Raw genomic sequence first — 22,293 nt, 5'->3', positions numbered from 1 at the left:
AACCAAGAGTCATATGCTTAACTGACTGAGCCACCCAGGCACCCCTGATTCGTTTATTAATGCCACTATATAAATGCTTTAGTCCTACAAGGGAGATATAATATAAACAAAAATATAAAGCTCAACATGACCCATAAACTCCCTTATTTGTTAAATCTGGAGAGTACCTTCTAATAGTTTATTTGTGTAAAATATTCTTTGCTACTCCTATAATCCTGTGGCTCCCAGTATTTTAAAATCTGAGAAGCCTTTCTTACCATCAGCAAGCTACACATGTGAATCCATAGACCCTATGAAAACTCAGGCTAGGAAATACTAAACTTACAGACTCTGTACACTTGATAGTCATTACATAAAAGCAATTTAACCTCATTACGAAAAGAGGTGAATATTATATTTAAGAGTCTATCAAAGCTCTCTCGGAAATGTCAAACACCTATTAGGAAGAACATTCAAGAAAGGAGAGACCACAAAAACATGGACTTTCAGTTGTTTTACATTAAAAACTCTTCTAGTTTTTTTTTTTAATTAAACACAAATTTCTCTTTCTTAAAAGAACAGCCATTTTTGCATATTTAAGTGCTACAAGTCAAAAAGATGTAAAGTAGTACCTACCCTGAAATGAGAAATGAAGCATGGCTGGTTTCTGGTCAAGTCTTGGCTGCAATGGTGACAATGGTCCAATTTGAATTCTGACTCCCCTGGTCCAGAGCTCTCTGCAGACATACAGCCTGCTTTTATCCTAATCTGGTGTCATCATTTCAGAAATGCTTAATATGGAGGCATTTGGGTGGCTCAGTCAGTTGAGTGTCCATTCGGCTCAGGTCATGATCTCGTGGTTGATGAGTTTGAGCCCCACATCAGGCTCACTACTGTCAGCCTGTTACCACAGAGCCTGCTTCAGATGCTCTGCCCCTTCTCTCTCTGCCCCTCCCCAACTTGTGCTCTCCTCCAAAATAAACGTTTAAAAAAAAAAAAAGAAATGCTTAATCTGTGTCACAGAAGTGATGGTTTGCTTTTTGTAAATGAAGAAAAGCTGAGATGTTAATATTTAATGTGTCATTTTGAGTGCTAACCTGAAAACACAATTACTGTAAAATCTTTTTGATTTTGTATTATTAAATATTATGCTTTTTATATTTAGAATGCTTATCATTCATTCAGCCAATTATTACTGCTTATTTAAGTAATAAAAGTAGGTATCACTTAAACTTTTTTTTTAAGATCTGCTGTCTTAGATACAATTCATTCCTCAAACTGAAAAAGTGACTAACCTTTGGTTAATTACATCTGGTATTTAGGACACAAACTTGACATATTTGAATAAAAAACATAAACATTTTATATGGAATAAATTCTAATACCTTACACAATGTATATATGATTTTTTAGTTCCAGATTTTAATACAAAATGTCATTCCTCTGTGGGCTGTACAATTACTCTGTCTATATCAGCAAGTATAAATCAATCTAGTGTACTGTCTAGCTGTTCTGGTAAGAAAAAAAATTCTCTACTTATATAGTCCAATAAACAAGTGGAAAAAGCTGCAAATGACTGACGCCTAACAATAAATTAAGCCAAAACACCACAAATGTGTCAATAAACTACAAGTAATGGCCATGTAAAATTCTCAAATATTTTAATTCTATTACTGCTGTGTTTGCTAGTGTTCACGTTCTCAACCTTTCACTGATGAGATGACATCTTGTTAATAACTATAAAAGTACCTTATGGATTATTGTGAAATAGGTATTTAGATTTCCAACTTGACTTCAGGAATCTCCTCAAATGACCTACAGCCAAGTTGTGATCAAACTACTTCTGTACTAACATTCTAGGTGACTGAGGTCTCCCCCAGTAGATGTTGACCAATTTCGTATGTTCCTTATTCCCCTTCAGTTATTTCTTGGCATAATTTCTTCCCAGACATTTGCTCACCTATTCCTACTCAATGAGTGTCCACATACCCATCTTGAAACAAAACAAAAACTTTGGGCCAGTGAGTACATTACAATCATGGGAAGGTTTTGAAACTTGCAAAGTGCTGAATCGTGTTTAGGTTAAGGTTTTATTTTCTGCAACTGGTTTTGATGGCACAAACCTCCTCTAAGAATACTAGGCACACCTTATTTAATCCACTGGAAGATGAGATCAGGAATGAACCTAACTTCTTTGTTCTTTGGCTGGCATAAGCTATCTATATATAGTTGAAAAAACTAAGAATTCAAAGTGAAACAGAACATTCTAGAATGGAATGAGAAGAAAAAAACTTCATTCAGCAGGTGGCACTCTTTCCTTAAAAATGTAACCTAAGTGATTATTACTATCAAAGATGTCATCTGCCCCACTAATCACTTTAAAGAGAAAGTACATTAATTCTGATATCCGGTCCCAAATATAGTCTGAATCATTACTGTCTACCTAAATAACGTCTTCCTTATTTCAACAGAATTCTGGAGGTGTTCCTGAATATGCCAATTTCTTTTCACTGTAGCAAAAGGTACAATTTAGTAGAATCCAATAATTGCATTAATTTTAAAATGGCAGGTTTTGACTTATGACAGCCTAGTACATTCTTCAAAAGACAGTCATTTTAACCATCTCTAATTTTAATTAACTCAGTTATAAAAGAATGATCTGAATGAAAATGGGGCAAAGATTATATATATATAAATTGTATTATTGTGTTATTCCTGTTTTATTATTTTTTTATTATTTATTTTTTTTAAATGTTTATTTATCTTTGAGAGACAGAGAGAGACAGAGCGTGAGTGAGGGAGGGACAGAGAGAGAGGGAGACACAGAATCCGAAACAGGCTCCAGGCGCTGAGCCGTCAGCCCAGAGCCCAATGTGGGGCTCGAACCCACGGACTGTGAGATCATGACCTGAGTCGAAGCCTGACGCTCAACCGACTGAGCCACCCAGGTGCCCCATGTTATTCCTGTTTTAAATCATGGCAGGCACCAACTCTTTTTCCTAAGCATGTATATGAATATTCTTTTTACCTGGAATAACTTTGACTCAATTCATTACCATTCTGGCTGATATGCAACCTCGAAACTTTTAGGTTGAAAAATGGAAACAAAGCTGACAATAAAATGTGAGTTTATCTAGTACACAGAAGAAGGAAAAAATAAAAATAAAATTTGTCCAGTTTTCCTTGGCGTATCTCTTGGTCTCAATGCCCTGTAGTTGTCACCTTACCACTCAAGTTCTAGGGTCATCTCTACCTTAGAGAAACTGTCCCAGAGGCTGGCTTTCAGTCTGAGTTTGGAGTGAGGGATAGATTCTTCCATCCCCTCTCAGCAAATTGCACTATTAAAATGGACACTTATCTGTCTCCAACACTTGACTGTGCAATCCTTGAGGGCAGAAAGTGGGGGGGGGTGTCTCAACATTATGTCCCCCACCCTAGCAAAAAGCTTGGCATATGGGAGATACTTAATAAATACACGCTGAATAAAGGAAAAGACTGATCTTTCCCCTTGTGCTATATTTTACTTGAGGGTAAGACCAGGTCTTACTCATTTTCCATTCTAATTTCCATTTCCATTCCATTCCAGGTCCATTCATTTTCCATGGACCTTCAAATGCTTGGTACCTATACACGGCAGGCTTGGAGGAAGGAATGCCTTTCCAATATGAGCCTCCAGACCATATCTCTATGACCACGCTTTGTGGAAAGAATGAAAAGTGGAAGATTTCATCCCAGTAGAACACTAAGAGATGGCCGGTAAAAGAAGCCAAGAACCACAAATTTAGACATCTGTATTTCAGTGAAAAAAACTTTCCCAAAGTTTGGGAACTTGAGCATGACTCTCATTTTGTTAATGCCTGATGATTTTCCTGTGGTTAGTAAGAATAAAAAGTCTTGAAGGAAAACCCAACAGGATTTGTGCATGGGAGGGGAGAGGCAGAAGTCATGAGACTACTATCTTACCAGGAAGGAACCTCAGAGGGAATTAGCCAAGGGGGTTGATGAAAGGGGGTATGTCCAGGGAAGCGGCAGTGTTGGAAGCCCAAATCTAGACTCCTCAAACATGGACTCTCCTAGTTTAGGGGAAAACAGCTGGTGGGATGCATTAGAAGCCATAGCATAAGCATGAAAAATAGACCATCAATTTCTAAAAGACCAATTTTATTCTAAGATTTGGGAGTGAGTTGCAATGAAAGTCTTTCATTGAATATACAAATGTGACTAGGGGCTCCTGAGTGTCTCTGTCGGTGAAGCATCCAACTTTGGCTCAAGTCATGATCTCACGGTCCGTGAGTTTGAGTCCCATGTCGGGCTCCGTGCTGATGGCTCAGAGCCTGGAGCCTGCTTCGGATTCTGTGTCTCCCTCTCTCTCTGCCCCTCCCCCACTCATGCTCTGTCTCTGTTTCTGTCTCTCTCTCTCTCAAAAATAAAGATCAAAAAAAATTTAATTAAAAAAAATACAAATATGACTAAAAAATAAAATTCAAATGAATTCAATGTTAGCCAATGACACAAAGATGTTCATTGTTCCAAACAAGCATTCTCAGGATGGCAGACTGCATGGGACACTCCTGGGTCCTTCAGCAGAACTGAATGGATGTCCAAAGTGTTCACAAATAAGCTAAAGCAGCTGTTCTCAACCGTGTTCCCATCAGTTTGATGTTTACATAAAGATATGACAAAACTTCAAAAAACTGTTCAGAGAGCATAATTTATCAAGGCCACAGCAACTAGCCATATATAAGCAATAAGTCACCCTCTACCTGAGGCAGAGAGAAGATAAATTGCATAACTGCCAAGCATACAGCAGATCTCTACCACTTTCCACCCAAGAAAGCCTAGCAGTTATATATGTTATACAACAGAGTAAGTAATATTTATAGGGATATTTCTAAATATGTCCTAAACTATTTTTCTAAAAATATTTTAAATCTTTGATACTTTATTACCAAGAAAGTACTATGGGATCATACCCCTACATGCATCACCACACCACACCTTCAGCATCAAAATGTGACTGGCTACCAGTTAGGTATGCATGCTGACCAAGTTAAAACAGGACCAGGTTACTATTTCTTTTTTTTTTTTTTTTTTTCAACGTTTATTTATTTTTGGGACAGAGAGAGACAGAGCATGAACGGGGGAGGGGCAGAGAGAGAGGGAGACACAGAATCGGAAACAGGCTCCAGGCTCTGAGCCATCAGCCCAGAGCCCGACGCGGGGCTCGAACTCACGGACCGCGAGATCGTGACCTGGCTGAAGTCGGACGCTTAACCGACTGCGCCACCCAGGCGCCCCCCAGGTTACTATTTCTAAGAGGCAACTGTAAGTGACAATTAGGAAGAGGGTAGAGAACTATCAGAGCCACCAAGACGGCTTGGACAGAAAGCAATCTTCTGAACACTTGGGGCAGGGAAAGTCACTTAAAAAAAAAAAAAAGTGTTCCTTGCCACCCTCAGGGAAGTCTGTAAGACATGAACAAACTGTGCATGTAGAAACCATGAAATGGGTTCCAAGTACAATCACAACCGTGTTTTGTTAGAACATAATGTCTGTAAGAGCAGGAATTTTTGTCTGTTCCCTCACTGCTGTATTCCTAGCGCCTGGCACATAGCCAGTTCTTAATAAATTTGTTGAGTGAGCGAATGTTTTGTTACACCATGAACTACAATAATTTAAACACAGAAAAAAATGCCTATCTACATATTTCATAACCATGGCAAACTTTTAATCACAGACTGGCTTCCTATTCACCATTCAGTCAAGTGCCCTCCCAGCCTCCTCCTCAAGAAACGTCTGTTTCAGAAAAGCACGCTCACTACTTGAACAAAACCTCCTCTCTTTGCTCCATCTTTTCAGTCTATAAGCATTCTCCCCTCTCCTAGCCTTAAAATAAAGACCAATCACATCAATCCTAAATGCTTCTTTGCCTTTGCTAACCCTTAGGCTTTCTCCTCTCTCCCCTTCCATCTTCTGCCAGCTTCTCAAGAGGAGCCTGTGCTTCCTCACCGCCCTGTTACTCCTTAACGAAGCACAGGTGCTCCGATGCCCACCACCCCACTAAAACTGCTGGTCAGAAGACAGTCACTACCACTTTCACATTCCTTGCCCAATGGCACTGCCACTGCTGACCATTTTCTCCATGGACAATGTCCTCTCCCCTGCCTTTTGGGTGTCATCTGTCCTGTAACATCTCCTTTGCAGGTTCTCCTCTGCTCTCTTCCGTGAAATCCTGGCACTCCTCAGAAGGAGGAATCTGAGCTAGGATTTCCCCACTACTCTTTCAGAGGTCCGGAAATGAACCGGGGCTGATCTATCAAGGAATTAAAATTGCCCACAGCAACTCCCCATTCATTCTTCAATCTTCAGCAATTGTGAAAGATTCTGAGCAACCCAGGGTTCAAATGAGCAAAGGTATCCTTACAAACATTTGTAAGAAGCCATGAAACTTCAATCCCAAAGGAGGAATTATTATCACTGTAATAAGATATGTAAGATTAAGCATATCTTACTTTCCACAAGTTATTTTCTTAAAAGATGTATATAAGTAAAATACACATAATAAAATCATTTTCAGGAGTTTGGCACTGCATCATTTTTGATTGTTTTCTTAGGAGAGTGTGTGTGTGTGTCAGCTTACATTTTTTATTAAGAGGCCTTTCTTACAGCACAATGGTATTTCTTTCTTCATCTTTTTTCTTCAATGCCTACATCATCTGTACCCTAAAAAGATAATCAGTAGGCAGCATTTATGAACTTGTCCTCATATCCAGTATATACATGAATACTGTCAAATCCAGGCAGAATGGACAACTACCCCTATTTTCTCCAAGAGTTTCTCCTGAACCTAGCTACCAGTAGTGCTATAACCAGTCAGAGGACACAAGAAGTCAATCATCTTTTTACCTCCCCAAATGAGTTCCTAGCACAGTAGTATGCACACAGTATGCCAGTAAACATGGCCTGAGTTGAGGTGACAGTTTAAGTTTCTACAAGGAGCACGTATGTAAGTTTTACAGGACAGCAAAAACATTACTATGATTTTTAAGAAAACAAAATAAGGGAATAAAAGACAGTTAAGGGCAAAGATATTTATCTTGCCCTGAAGGAGATTTCATCTTTACCTGAGTGGAGTTTCTATAGTTAAAGATAATCGCCTTTGTTTGTTAGGGAGGCATAGGGTCAGGGAGATTACTGAATTTTCTCAAAGCCACTAAGCTCTTCTAATTATCAAAGAAGATGTCTGCTGAACACAAAATAAAGATTCCACATTTGGGAGGCAGGCATTTGTTAACTTACATTACTAGTAGAGAACAAACATCAATAAGAGAATAAATGGACTAGAATTCACTTAGGCATACTTCTATATTGGATGTTAGCCTTAGATGTTAATATCTTTACTCAAATTAGTAAACAGGCATAACCAACAATTAAATTACACCAACCAAAAAAAATGCTGAAGTCTGAATTGAATCTTTATTTAAAACCACTGGACATGAAAAATATTTTTTTAAGACCCACTTACACAAAGAGTTCTAATAACTACATTTAGGTGTAAAGAAATAAATTTCAAAATGCCTGAAATACCCAAGGCAGCTACCTTGGAGCATGCACTAGGACACTCAGGTGCAAGCTGAGGAGAGGCGGCACAGGAGGGAGTGGGTGTAAATACAGAACAGAGGATTACTACTCTGTCTCTTACTACTTCATTTGCCTGGAGAGGCTGCTTAACTCTTGTGAGGTATCTCCACCAACTATATAATGGGAATAATGGCAGTGTCACAGGGTGCAGGGGAGACCAAGTCTGTGCGTGCACTCTGTGAAGGGTGAAGGCTCCACGGTGTTAACAATGACTACTTCTAATGCACGTGCACTCCAAGCACATCTCCCATTCTGTTGGCAAAGGTCTGTGCATTAAGAATCCAACCATATTTTGGGAATGCAAACTGGTGCAGCCACTCTGGAAAACAGTATGGAGGTTCCTCAAAAAACTAAAATAGAACTACCCTAAGACCCAGCAATTGCACTACTAGGTATTTATCCAAGGGATACAGGTGTGCTGTTTTGAAGGGACACATGCACCCCCATGTTTATAGCAGCACTATCAACAATAGCCAAAGTATGGAAAGAGCCCAAATGTCCACTGATGGATGCATGGATAAAGAAGATGTGGGGTGTGTGTGTGTGTGTGTATATATATATATATATATATATATATATATATATATATATAAAGAAGATGTAGGGTGTATACACACACACACACACACACACACTGGAGTATTTCTCGGCAATCCAAAAGAATGAAATCTTGCCGTGTGCAACTACATGGATGGAATTGGAGGGTATTATGCTAAGTGAAATTAGTCAGAGAAAGAAAAAAATCCTATGACTTCACTCCTATGAGGACTTTAAGAGACAAAACAGATGAACATAAGAGAAGGGAAACAAAAATAATATAAAAACAGGGAGGGGGACAAAACAGAAGAGACTCATAAATATGGAGAACAAACTGAGGGCTACTGGAGGGATTGTGGGAGGGCGGATGGGCTAAATGGGTAAGGGGCACTAAGTAATCTCCTGAAATCATTGTTGCACTATATACTAATTTGGATGTAAATATAAAAAAATTAAAAAAAAAAAAAGAATCCGACCATATTTGCACCCTAGAGCCTACTCTCTTCTCTGGCACAGTAAACACAATGAAGTCTAAATTTATTTGTGTTTACAATTGGCTTTATTTTATACCAACTTCACATCACAATGAAAAATGTTAACATGGTTCAGTGATGCTTCCTGTGTATTCTGGAAGACTTAACCGTAATTTAAAAAGTCATAATCAGATATGATTTTTACTCCAATAAAAGGCAAGAAAAGGAAATAAATAAAAGATAATAAAATGTATGTGCTGGGGTGCCTGGGTGGCTCAGTTGGTTAAGTGTCCAAATCTTGCTTTCACTTCAGATCACGATCTCATGGTTTATGACATTGAGACCCGCGTTGGCTCTGCCTGTCCTCCACTCATGCTCTCTAAAAATAAATAAACTTTAAAAAAATGTGCTGATGTAACTCAAACCTATCTCCTGATTTAAAATATATGTGTAACGTATATAAAACATATATTTATATATATATATATTGTGTATATATATGTATATGTGTGTGTGTATATATATATATATAAAACATATATTTATATATATATATTGTGTATATATATGTATATGTGTGTGTATACATATATATATAAAAGATTATCAAAAAGGTTAAGAGCACACAGTCTTGGAGTCAGACTACCAGGGTTCACATCCAGGCTTCAAGGTCAACTAGCTGCCAAGTTACCTCAACTCTCAGAGTGTCTGCTTTCTCAGTTGTAAAATGGGAATAAAACTTCAAAAGGATGGTGTAAGTCTTAAATGAGAGAAGCTATAGGATGCACCCAGTGGACCAGGCACGGAGGAAGTGAGCTATTACTGCTCTTTCCAATAAGAGCAGCACAGCAGGAGTACGCTGCTGAACTAGGATGAGCTGATGGGAACTCAGCACTGGCCAGCCCCAGCCGCCTCAGCCCAGGACTCCACTGCTCCAGATCTCTAATGCCACTGTGATACTTAGAGAGGCAGGTGCTTGCACTTTGGAATTCTGAAGTGCTGGGACCATAAATCCTAGTGCTGTATTGTTACCCTTTGAAAGCACTTTCATAGCCATCATTTCATTCAATTTTCTCAAATGCTTGAAGTATGAAAGACATTATTTCCCATTCATAGATGAGGACAAACTCAAAGTGGTTCAAGTACTTTACTCAATGGTCTGCACAGGTGGGAAGACAGTACTGGGTACAGGCCTGTTGGTGTGAGCTGATGCTAACACGCCGTCTACCACAATCAGCTCCTGGAGAGCAGGTTTGATGTTTTTCAACTAAAGACACAGAAAATTCCCTATACAATAGCTGAAAGGGGAAAGAAGGAATTAGATGTGTCCATAAAGAACTCTTGAATTTGAAATGAAATTTGATTAGGCTTTTCATTTTAAATGAAACAGGAAAGAAAACTTCAATTTTCTATCAGAATAGTTTTCATTTTCAAAGTATTATCCACATTTTCTCACCTTTAAGTTGGGCTACTTGACTCTTCAGAGGTCAAAGAAAAATTCTTGTGGAATTCATTTGTTCCTAATTTTTTTCATTAGTCCTACATAAGCAATAATAAACATCTTGAAATAGACTAAAATATTCACGTTTTTAAAGAATGTTTAAAGTTCTAAGAGAAAGTAACAGGTAATGATTCAAAATATCATTTAATAAGTGAAGTGAACACGCTACCAATTTTTTGAAAGGGCAGTCTAAAGGCCCCACTTGTAGATAGTCTGATTAAACTTGAATCACAAAATGAATAATTAGAAACACATGAAGTTACAAATCAGGGGCTAAAAAAAATTTAGGCCTAGGTGTTTTGTGGTCCATCTGCCTCTGTCAGAGTCTAGCTATCCCGTAAGAAGCTGATCAGGTTTTGCAGTTCACTGGCCGTAAAGATCGATTTCAGTTCCTCCTGCCACTGCCATCACTGCCACCACCAGCAGCCCCTCTGTTCTCCATCCCATTCCTGATCTAGTCGCCTCTAAAAGTCTCAATGGCTGCTTCTGTGCTCCAGCAAGGGAGAACAGGTCAATATCCTGAGCAAGTCTTATCCAGAAGCAGTTCTCTGGTACCTGAACTGATATAAGCCAGGGATTCCACCCTGGCTTCAGCTGCAGCATAGCAGCGGACCCCTCTGATGTCCAGGATCCAGGGTGAGACCCAGTGATATTTTGCTTCTCAGACTTATACAGGGGAGACCCCAAAATAACTACTAGGCAGCAGGGCAGAAACTGAAAGCCACAGCAGCCAAGAGTGCTAACTTCACCATTTCCTCACAACAATCACAGGTGACATAATCCTGGAGGGGAGGTGGTGATGGCTGTCATGTCTTCACAGTGACCACAGTGTCCAAACCCCAAATTCTTACACATCATCTTAAGAAAACAAGATTTTATCCCATTTTCACAGGTAAAAGAACTGTGGAAGAAAGGGCTGAAATTCTCAAATTATAACATTTCCAGGATATTTTAACGGTTTATGGAAAAAAACACTGTATTTAGAAAGATTTGATGCACACGGCTAACTAAGCATATGGGGGAAAAATGAACACTTAAAATATATCCCTTAAGCAGAAACTTTTTACGAAATGTAAATATCAATTGTTTTTAATGTTTTTAATGTTTTATCAATGTTTTTAATGCAATTTCTCACAGTACACTTAAAATCAGTCCCAGATTAGCTATTTAAAAAATCAGTAAGTGGGGCGCCTGGGTGGCGCAGTCGGTTAAGCGTCCGACTTCAGCCAGGTCACGATCTCACGGTCCATGAGTTAGAGCCCCGCGTCAGGCTCTGGGCTGATGGCTCGGAGCCTGGGGCCTGTTTCCGATTCTGTGTCTCCCTCTCTCTCTCTGCCCCTCCCCCGTTCATGCTCTGCCTCTCTCTGTCCCAGAAATAAAAAAAAAAAAAAAATCAATAATTGATAGTGTATTATTTTTCTAGGTCTTTGGGCTAATTTCTGTGACGGATTTAAAAACAATACGGCTTCAGCCAATATAAAATGTAGCTCCTGTGCTCTGTATTCCCATGAAATAATATATTGGGGCAAAAGTAACCCAAAGCATGAGGACAGAAATCAGCCTATGAAGAGAAGGATGGTATAACTATCCAAAGTGTACAGCAAATTGATCACAAGGGCAAACCCTATCAATGCTTAATAAATAATTTATAAAGTAATATTTATTTTTAATAAAGGACTAAGAAATAGAGAAAAAATGTGATTGCAATGGCATTATAGGAAACTTGCTAAGGCAAAGAATTCAGTGCAGGTGGCTTACTAACAGCAAGTCTTAGAGCTACTGTCCAGCACAAGTGAAAAGTCAAGACCTGTCTGTGTTTTGGGGGGTCAGGGGGCAGGGGACATGACATGTGTATGTGTTGTAGGCAGGGAATATTAAACAGAGAAAGAACTCAGAAACACAAATTTCATCTTGGCTCGGTATATGGCCAACCATATTCTCTACTCCTATAAGAAATTTCTACTCATTTGCTTTTAGTAATTAAAATCTGTGACATTCAGTATTTTGGGGAACCTTCAATCAGAATAAAGCATTATATTACACAATTTAATTCTTAGCAAGTTGCTGTATTTAGAGATAAGATGACTTTCAGACACTGATGGTTTTAGATTTTATCACCAAAACTTGGCCCAGGAAGTAAGAGGGAGAAGAGAAATCAAGAAGTTTGCAACATAAACCTTTTCTCTTGGATGCCCAAAGTGTCTTTATGGATCTAATCCCCAAAACGGAAGGCTCTGTTCTCACACATCTCTGGCATTATTTAAAACTCCTAGAGAATCCTCTTGCAGTGGAGGAAATGTTCTACCATGCATTTATAAAACTGCAGGATGATTTCAGTTTGCATTGTGCAAACTGACAGTCTACCTGCCTTATTCAGTGGTAACAAAAACTTTTGCTAGTTATCAGTCACAATAAGCTAAAGGAATAGTGCTAATTGCAACTGAGACTCAAAAGAACTTTGCTCTATTTCTCATCACAGCTGTGTCTGTGGATAAATCAGGTGCTAGCAGCATGTAGTAAGTGCTCCCAAATATCTGAATAGCTGATCCCAACATTCAAAATCCAGGAACTGTATGGGTTGTGATGGAAGCAGAAAAGGTCAAGTATTCTTCAGTACCAGGAATCCAAAGACAAACAGTGATTAGTACTGGATGTGCTCAGCAATGAATTAGAAGCAGCTTCAGTTCTGTACATGAAGAATAGCAATGGGCAAGAGATTTTCTGTGGCTATGCTTCAAGTTGGTACAATCACAGTGATTAAGTCAGTTAAAAAGCCTTATTCCAAACCTACCTGAAAGTCATATTCTTCTAGAACTTGAGCACCAAGCTATTAGATTAAAAAGAAAAAAAATTCATAATGAAATTCATACTTTCTAGGAATTGCCAACTCTGTCCAAATTATGTGAAAAGAACCCCCGCAATACAGTTAAATCTGAATTTTCAATATCAGGAAGCAATACAACTAAGTGTCACTGAACAATGCATTTTAAAGTTTTAAGTAAAAAAGAATGTATACATATGGGCATTTATGGAAAAACTTTACAAATTTAGGAAAAAGACAAAAGAGGGCTTTGTTCGTTAGAAGATATCCCTGGGGATATCCTTTCCTTATAAATTAAAGCTAAACCAAAAAAAACCCAAAAAACAAAACAGCTTTTAACAGTATAGTTACCAAAAATTAGATTCAAAGTTACTTTCAAAACTCTTCTCTAACCATAGCTGTTAAACACGAACATGCTAATTACTCAGTCCTAATTTTTCTCCACTTTGCAAAATACTATACTCCCAGTACAGTTACAGGCTTTAAAAAAAAGTAAGGATTTTCTCATCATTTAATGTCAGTTAATAAACATGATTCCACTTTTCTAGGCCTTCATTTATTTTCATTTGTATTTCTTGTTAGGGCTGATATCCAGGTTTAATATTTCAAGAGTATGTAAGTTCACAAAAGTAATCATTTCAGTAATTAGAACTAAATACAGCCACAAGCGGTAATTTTCAAATTAAATTTTTGTAAAGTTGTTAGATCTTTAAGGGAACCAAGAGATTATGTAAGTCACCTCTTCTTTTCACAGATGAGAAAACCAAACCCAGAAAACCAGCCCTATGTCCTCACAAAGTGATGAGAACCTTGATCTATGTACTATCAGTGATATGCTTTATCCCATATCACATAATTCTGAAAGTTGTGTTTTCCATTATTCTAGTAAATAATTTCAAAATAATAAAAAATAAATTCCTCTCAAGATGACACATAATCTATATACATTACCTTTCCTAAACTAATGGTAATTAGTAAGGTAACCTTGAGTGTCTTAACCTCATCTTCATTTGTACAAAGTTTTAACTGGTCTTCATAGTTATTTGCAGTGATATTACTGACAGTTAATGAGTACTTAAAAAATTTTTTTTAATGTTTACTTTTATTTATTTTGAGAAAGAGCACAAATGGGGAAGGGGCCGAAAGAGAGACAAGACAGACAGACACAATCCAAAGCAGGCTCTACGCTCTGAGCGGTCAGAATTAAGCCTGACGTGTGCCTTGAGCTCACAGGCTGTGAGATCATGACCTGAGCCAAAGTCGGATTCTTAACTGACTGAGTCACCCAGGCGCCCCTACTGAGTACTTTACTGGGTCAAGAATCATGCTTTATTATTTCATCTCATCACCCCACTCACACCATTTTTGACGGGAGAAATATGAGGGTCAGAGAAGTTAAGTGACTTTCCCTGAGTCCAACGGTATTAAGTGGCTAGCAAGTCTGACTCTTAGGGCCCAGGTTCCTAATCACTACAGCCCAGTGTAGTGCAGTTCCAAAACCACATTCAGGTTCAAAGTGGATGGAATTTGTTTTGCAGGTAAACACCTCCCAATCTGTGGACCTCTGCAACTGTGGGAGCTGCTGGCCATGCAAGAGTCGTAGCTTCCAGAAAGACTTGTGGCTGCAGACTACCTTGCACCAGCTCTGATGTAACTCCTTCTTTGGGCCTCCTGTTCCACTTCCTAGCACACTGTGGTTACCTGTAAAACTACAAAAGCTTTTTATTTTGCCCTAAGCACAGAGATCTAAGGATTGACCAGTGGGAGCAATAATGAAGCAGAGAGCTCTGCACGGCTCTCTGGGCAGAGACAGAAATCTTGTCCACAGGTTGGTTCCTGAGCCCCATGTACACTCTACTCTCCACCCATTTAGAGCTATTTGAACTATACTTGCAGTTCACTTATCAGCAGAGGGCCTGTGTCTGTTCCCCCTGCACCTCATGAAGTCTCCCTGTAAGCTCCTTTCACCTGTTTCACAACTCTGCATTCTTCAGAACTTGGCATGGACCTCCCATTTCCCTGAAAACCCTCCCTACACCAGTCTCACTCCCAGATGACTAAGAGCTGCACAACCCTTGTCATCAGTAGACTGTTACCTTGTTAAACTCCTTTACACGCATCATCCCTCTTGGGTCCCTAGCACCTTGGAGCCTGGTTCACAGAAGTCACTCAGAGTGCTCTTAAAGGCACGGATGGTGGCGGTGTAAGGGGGGATGACAGCACTGGTAATGGACATTCACCCTGGCATGTTTACTACTCTAGCCTTTGGTTTTTCTGGAAAGAGTATGCAAAGACTAGACAAAAAGATATTTGAAATGACCCCACATCTGACAGGCCTGTCTTCCTATAGCCCATTGGCTTCCTGGGACCTTGCCTGAGGAGGCCAGGCAGCTGATATAAACCTTGTGATGATGTGCCCAGGACACAGTCAAGCCCTGTGATTGCAGCATTTCAGCATGTTTGTTCTCCTATGGGAGATGGTCTTGGATTATTCCCAAAGACAGCAATACATTGTGTGGCACCAAAATATTCTCCCAACATTGCACCTATGAAATTTTCACATAACCTGAAAAATCCGACTCACTTTATAATAACGTACACTTTACAAACAACTCTTTGTAAACACCGTTGTTCAGTTAAGACATGACTACATACGCAATCACAGAGGAAAAACTGAAGAGGTTTAAAAGCGGCAAATCTAATTCAGATACTGAGGAACTTTAAATCAGAGTTCAGCAGAATTCACAATACAGTATTGACTTCTGCAAAAAGCCACACTTACATTTAGTAGAATACCAGTAATTCATTATTGCAAAGGGAGTAAAAACATATTGAAAACCATTTCACAGTGGAGATGAGGAGTATTCCAGATGGAGGAAACAGCACATTGAAAATAAAGACGGTATCCTGAAAGGGGGAGCTAAGAGGGGAGCAGACCTGGTCACCAGGGGCTTCTGAGCTAGATTAAGGAGTCTGGACTTTATTCTGAGGATGAAGGAAAGTTCCGTGGACAGAAGTGTCAGGGTCATACCCTCACTGTAGAAGCCTCACTCTAACTACAGTGTAGGGAAAAGACAGGAAGACATGTCTAAAAGCAGGAGGCTGGTTAGGAAGGAGGCTTTGCAAGATCGGGATGAGGTGACAATAATGTGACCCTGGATTAGCAGCCGTAGGGTGAATTCCAAGGCTAGCAGGGAACTGGCAACAGTACAACTGGAGCCTGCTTGGATGCTGAGGATAAGAAAGCCAGAAGAATAAGAGCACAGCAATGAGGGAGACGATGGCAGGAGTTACCAACAGGCACCCAAAACAAGCAGGAGAACTGAGGGAGAGGATAGAGAAGCTGGGGGGCAGGGTGACAGGGATTCAGTGTGGACACAGGGCTACAGCACCTGCCGGAGCTGCACCTTCTAGAGAAACTATCCCAGAGGCAGTAGGATGCAGGGTTCTGTCAATGAAGCCAAGACATTTCAGGGACCAAAATCAATAAGAATGAGTCAGCAAAGATATAGTTAATAATCTCCTGATATATCCTTTCTCTCTAGTTAATGTCTTTCTTTTAATCTTGAAATGTGGCTATTTAGGAGTTTAGGCCCTTAGTGCAAGAAAAAGATCTGGAATAAAGAAATGTATCTGGGAACTTCCAAATATCTGAGAATTTAGTATGTGATAAAGGGAATACTTTTAATCAGTAAACAGTGCTGGGACACCTAGTTAGTCATTTGGAGACAATGAAGTTAGACCCTGTACCATTCCTTACAACTTCAGATGGATCAGAAGTTAAAGTGTTTTTTTTTTTTAAATACATAAAAATATTAGAAAATGCTGGTGAATTTGTATAACTTTACAATAGGGAATAGTAAGAACCATTACTTATATGGTGTTTACTGTGCACCAAGCACTCACTGTCTGAAGAGCTATATAAACACTCAGTCCTCATTATAACTATGAAATGGTATCTTCATCTTACAGTTAAGAAAAGTGAAATGCAAAGAAGGTAAGTAACTGCCCAGTTACACTACCTGGCAGTGGTGACACTCTGACTATAATTCATGCATCTGCACTCTTCAGTACTACACAGCACTGCATCTCTAGAAGGCCATGCTATAAGACCTAAATGCAAAAATAATGAAAAGAAAAAACTGAAATCTGAAAAGACAATTAAACTTTCTTTGTGGAAAAACACTCTTAACTGAAATTCATAACACAACACAAAAGTGGAGGAAAACAAATGCAATACATGTCAGAGCTATTCTAACATACAAAGGGTGATCACAAACCAACAGGAAAAAATAAACAGTTCTTACCCATGTATGAAAGAAAATATACCAAAGAAATATGAAACTGTTAATAAATATGACAACTTGTCCAATAAATTATTATGACAGCTTGTCCATAATAAATATGGCAAGTTGTAAAATGATGTTAAAAAGCTAAAAAATGCAAATTAAAATAAGAAACCATCTTTCATCCAGACTGGCAAAAAATGAAAGATGGATGATGTCCAATGATAGCCAAAATGTGGGGCCACGGGCACTCTCACATACTGTGAAATAAACAGAAATAAATATAAACTGGTACAATGTTTGATGATGCAATTCAGCTATACAATCAAATTTTAAATATCCATGTCCTTTGACTCAGCAATTCCACTTCTGAATATTTCTTTTATAGAAATAAATTCTCTAATACATAAAAATGCATATACGATGGCAGTCACTAAAGGTTAATATAACAATCCAAACACAAACAATATAAATGTCTAAAAACAGGAAACTGAGAAAAAAATAGAAAACTGGCTAATGAGACATTCATATAACAGAATATTATTCAGTCATTAAAAAGATAGCTCAGGGACGCCTGGGTGGCTCAGTCAGTTAAGTGACTGACTTCGGCTCAGGTCATGATCTCTCAGTTAGTGAGTTTGAGCCCTACATTGGGCTCTGTGCTGACAGCTTAGACCCTGCAGCCTGCTTCAGATTCTGTGTCTCCCCCTCTCTCTCTCTGCCCCTTCCCTGCTTACACTTGGTTTCTGTCAAAAATAAATAAACATTAAAAAAAACGAAAAAGATAGCTCCATGTTTATCAACACAACTAACAAAATACTGTCAAGAAAAAGGCAAATTTATGGGGCGCCTGGGTGGCTCAGTCGGTTAAGCGTCTAACTTCCGCTCGGGTCATGATCTCACAGCTCGTGAGTTCAAGCCTCACGTCAGGCTCTGTGGTGACAGCTCAGAGCCTGGAGCCTGCTTTGGATTCTATGTCTCCCTCTCTCTCTGCCCCTGCCCTGTTCACACCCTCTCAAAAATGAATGTTAAAAAAAAATCTAAAAAAAAAGAAAAAAGAAAATTTTGTAGTCTCCAATGTACAGTCCTTTTTGTTAAATGATAAAGATACAAATTAAAAAAATTGTTCTATTGCTTTCAAAAGGGCTGTCCAATCATTTTAGTAATGAAGTTTAATTCTATAAGTTCTGAATCCCAAAAACATTATTAGGACCTCATAAAACAGCACGGAGACGTCATTGTATCAGAAGATTGAAACATATTTTCATAATTCAAAATAAATTTAGATTAAAAAACCTAAAACTTTTCAGGAATATTAATATCTACATTAGTCTGTCACATCTTTTATAAAATCTAAGTTTCAATTAAAATTATCTTATTTACTACCCAAGCAGAATTTAAGAATATTAATAGAAATCCAGAAGATAAAGAGATGCAGCCAATTAACCTCGAAGGAGAAAAAAGGAAGAAATGTGAATGTCTGTTTCAAAACACTTATCACCTTAAAGCATACAGACTTTTCCAAGTAATTAAACCAAAAACCTTGCAGTCATTAAGTAACTTGATCAGTGTTAAAAAGTCAGAGCTTACTGCTTCACTCTTCACAGTCTAACTAGGAGAAAGGTCAGGATATATCCCTAGTGGTAGTGATTAAGAAGTATCGTAAAGAAACTGCAGGGTAGAATATGATTCAAGCCAACAAATAGAACAAAAAAGATTTTCCCACAGAGACAATCCACACGACATTTCTAATGAGTGGCATACAATTCAATTATTTAGTATCATCAGGGCTATGTAACTACCTATTCTAGATAATTTAGAAGCTTACCACTTTAAGGATCAAAATACTTGCTACAACTATCTTGAATGAAAATCTTACTCAATATATTATAAACATTCTAATTTCCATTCGCTGAATAGAAAGAAACACCACAACTTTGTTATGATGAGCCACACTCGCCATTATAAAAAACAATCTTCTTCATAGTCATTCTACAAATAAGGAAATTGGTGCTCAAGAAGTAATGTGGAAAGTTTTGTCATTCAAAAAATTCATAATCTGAGAAGCTATCCAGGTATGTGGAACAGAATGTTCCCACACCAGGTGTCCCCCAACAGCAATGCTGTGACATCCTCCTCTCCCTCCCTCTCTCCTCTCTGGCTGTCAAAATCTCTCTGCCAGTATTGCTGCCATCAGGGAACCTGTCCCTCATACTCCTAGTCCTTCTGATTGGCTGCTTTTGATTGCTGTGTTTTAGGGACACCAAATGGACAAGAAAACAAGAATATCTTAAGTAAGTGTCTGTGAATCCTGAGCCAATGCCCTTGGAACTCTCATAAGTGTAAAATCAAAGAACTTCAAAGGACAGATTTCGTTACAGGCTCTTTGGCGGCTGAGAGCCTTTTTTCCCTACATCTTAGTGCTAAACCATGTTCTAGATAAGGGAGGCTGCTGGGTTTAGTTACCATCAGTAAACTTTAAAATGTTTTCTGTTACGTGGGCTCTTGGTTCCTGAAATCTCATACAGTATTTGCCTAGCAAATCTCTTTAGTGCAAATGTGAACTTCTATTTACTACAAGTTGAATTACTATCAAAAACAGTTTAATAAATTTTACATGAAGTCGGGTTATATTGGGACAAGAATCCTGGAAATGGTATTTTAAGTTTACATTATATTACTAGTTTGTGAAAAAGGAACAATTACATTAATGAATAACATCTTTATGAGTATATTTATTCATATGAATACATTGGGACAAGAACCTTAAAACGATATCTTAAGTTTACATAACATTTTGAGAACTTGAAAAAAAAGGAATCATTATATTAATGCGTGGCACCTTTATGTGTATATTTATTCATATATACATAAATATGCATACACACACATTTTCAGTACCCTAGTAAGTGCAAAAGAATTACATACACACAGTAAGCTCTTCTTACCTACAACAGATTACCATGCAGTAAAGCAGTCTCCCCTTATCCACTAGGAACACATTCCAAGACCCCCAGTGGATGTCTAAAACCAGAGATAGTACCGAACCCTATATAAATTATGTTTTTTCCTATATGTACATACCTACGATAAATTTATAAATTAGGCACTGTAAGAGTAACAGTAACTGATAGAACAATTATTACAATATAATTTTATAAAAGTTATGTGAACGTGGTCACTTTCTCTCCAAGTCTTATTGTACTGTACTCACCCTTCTTGTGATGATGTAACATGATAAAATGCCCATCTGATGAGATGAAGTGAGGTGAATGATGTAGACTTGGAGACGTAGTGTTAAGCTACTAATGAACTTTTTTTAAAAAAATTTTTAACGTTTTTATTTAGTTTTGAGAGAGGGAGCATGAGTGGGGGGTGGAGGGAGGAAGAGAGAGTGAGAAAGAGAGACAGAGACAGACACACAGACACAGAATGTGAAGCAGGCTCCAGGCTCTGAGCTGTCAGCACAGAGCCCAACGCGGGACTTGAACACATGAACCGTGAGATCATAACCTGAGCCAAGTTTGGATGCTTAACCCACTGACTGAACCATCCAAGGCCCCCCCCACCCTTTTAAAAAATTTTTTTAATGTTTTTCTTTATTTTTGAGAGAAAGAGAGAGAGAGACAGAGCATGAGTGGGGAAGGGGTAGCACTACTGAATTTGTGATGACAGTGTCAGAAGATGGAAGGAGGATCATCAGACTGCGGTCGGCCGACTGAAACCTCGGAAAGTGAAACCATGGGAAAGGGGGTAAGGGACTACTATATAGCTATTTCCCCCACGCTACATTAAGCTGTTCTACCTCAGTCAAGGCACTTGGCATGTCTAATAGCCCATATACCTCCCAATGAATCTATCACAAACTGAGAACTTGGAAACAACAATCATCTAGGCTTTTGCTGTTTATTCGTGTCTCAGCTAGGTCCAAGGGTACTGTGACCCAAGGCGACAAACAGATGATCCACTAGGTTAAACTTGCCATTATTATCCTCACTCATTTATTCCACAAATATTTACTCTGGGGGTCTACTCTGGGCCAGGCATTTGCTAGGTGCCAGGTCCCCATCCAGGCACAGGCACTGCCCACACAGGTCTTATAATCTTCCGGAGAAGGCAGCAATTCATCAAATGAGATAACAAATGTAAAATCACAACATTGACAGTAGAGAGACACTGTGCTACAAGCCAGTCTGAGAGACCAGGGAAGAAAAGCTTCCCTGAGGAAGTATCAGTGAGCTAAGGTTTGAACAAGGAAGTACTGACTTGGAACTGGGGAAGAGTGTTCCCGGCAGAGGGAGCATGCAGTACATGCCAAAGCCCTATGGCGAGAGGTGGAATGCTGAGTTTGAGGAAATGAAAGAAGGCAAGCCAGCAAAGAACAAGGGCAAGTGTGATCTGAGACAGCCTGGAGAGGCGCAGGGCCAGACAGGGCAGGGACTGGATAGAGCATGTTAAGGATTCTCTGTTTTTAACCAAATAGAAAGCTTCTGAGAGTTTTTATATTTAATCTTATTTACTTTTCTAGAGGAAAATTGTTATAATCAGATTAACATTTTAAAGTCATCACTCTGTGGGCACCTGGGTGGCTCAGTCAGTTAAGGGCGTGAGTCTTGATCTCAGCCAGTCTTGATCTCAAGGTCCTGAGTTCAAGTTCTGCATTGGGCTCCACACTGGGCATGGAGCCTACTAAAATAAAATAAAATAAAATAAAATAAGATAAGATAAGATAAGATAAGATAAGATAAGATAAGATAAAATAAAATAAAATAAGATAAAATAAAATAAAATAAAAATAAAAATAAAATAATCACTCTGGCCATATAATAAGGAGAACAGATTAGAAGGGAGAAAGCAGGATACAGGGGCAAGTCAGGAAGCTACTACATTAGTCTAAATAAGGGATCATGGAAACCTGGCTTAAGGATGTGGTAACAGTCAAATCCTCAGCCTCTGATGGTGGACTGTACACAAGGAGCTGTCAAGGGTAACTCCTAGGTTCTGGTTCTGCCATTCCATAAGCCAAGAACGTATTAGTAGAACAAGGTATAGGGA

General features: G+C 38.8%; 1 protein-coding gene across 2 annotated transcripts in view; it reads right to left on the bottom strand.

Annotated features, from left to right (window-relative positions):
• The window catches only part of MAP3K1 (mitogen-activated protein kinase kinase kinase 1), a 77,324-nt gene that overhangs the window by 48,114 nt on the left and 6,917 nt on the right, over window positions 1–22,293 (bottom strand). The window contains exon 1 of one of the 2 annotated variants that reach the window (XM_030321219.1): window positions 12,923–12,948. The exons of the other annotated variant lie outside the window; for it this stretch is intronic. Within the exon in view, the coding sequence (XP_030177079.1) occupies window positions 12,923–12,933 (11 nt within the window). The 5' untranslated portion in view covers window positions 12,934–12,948. Of the gene's footprint in view, window positions 1–12,922; window positions 12,949–22,293 lie in introns of those variants that run through there. 2 annotated transcript variants of the gene reach the window in all.

The sequence above is a fragment of the Lynx canadensis genome, chromosome A1 (genome assembly GCF_007474595.2).
Source record: "Lynx canadensis isolate LIC74 chromosome A1, mLynCan4.pri.v2, whole genome shotgun sequence".
Lineage (NCBI taxonomy): Eukaryota > Metazoa > Chordata > Mammalia > Carnivora > Felidae > Lynx > Lynx canadensis.
The sequence above is the reverse complement of the archived record's forward strand: the minus strand, read 5'-3'. Positions and strand labels throughout refer to the sequence as shown.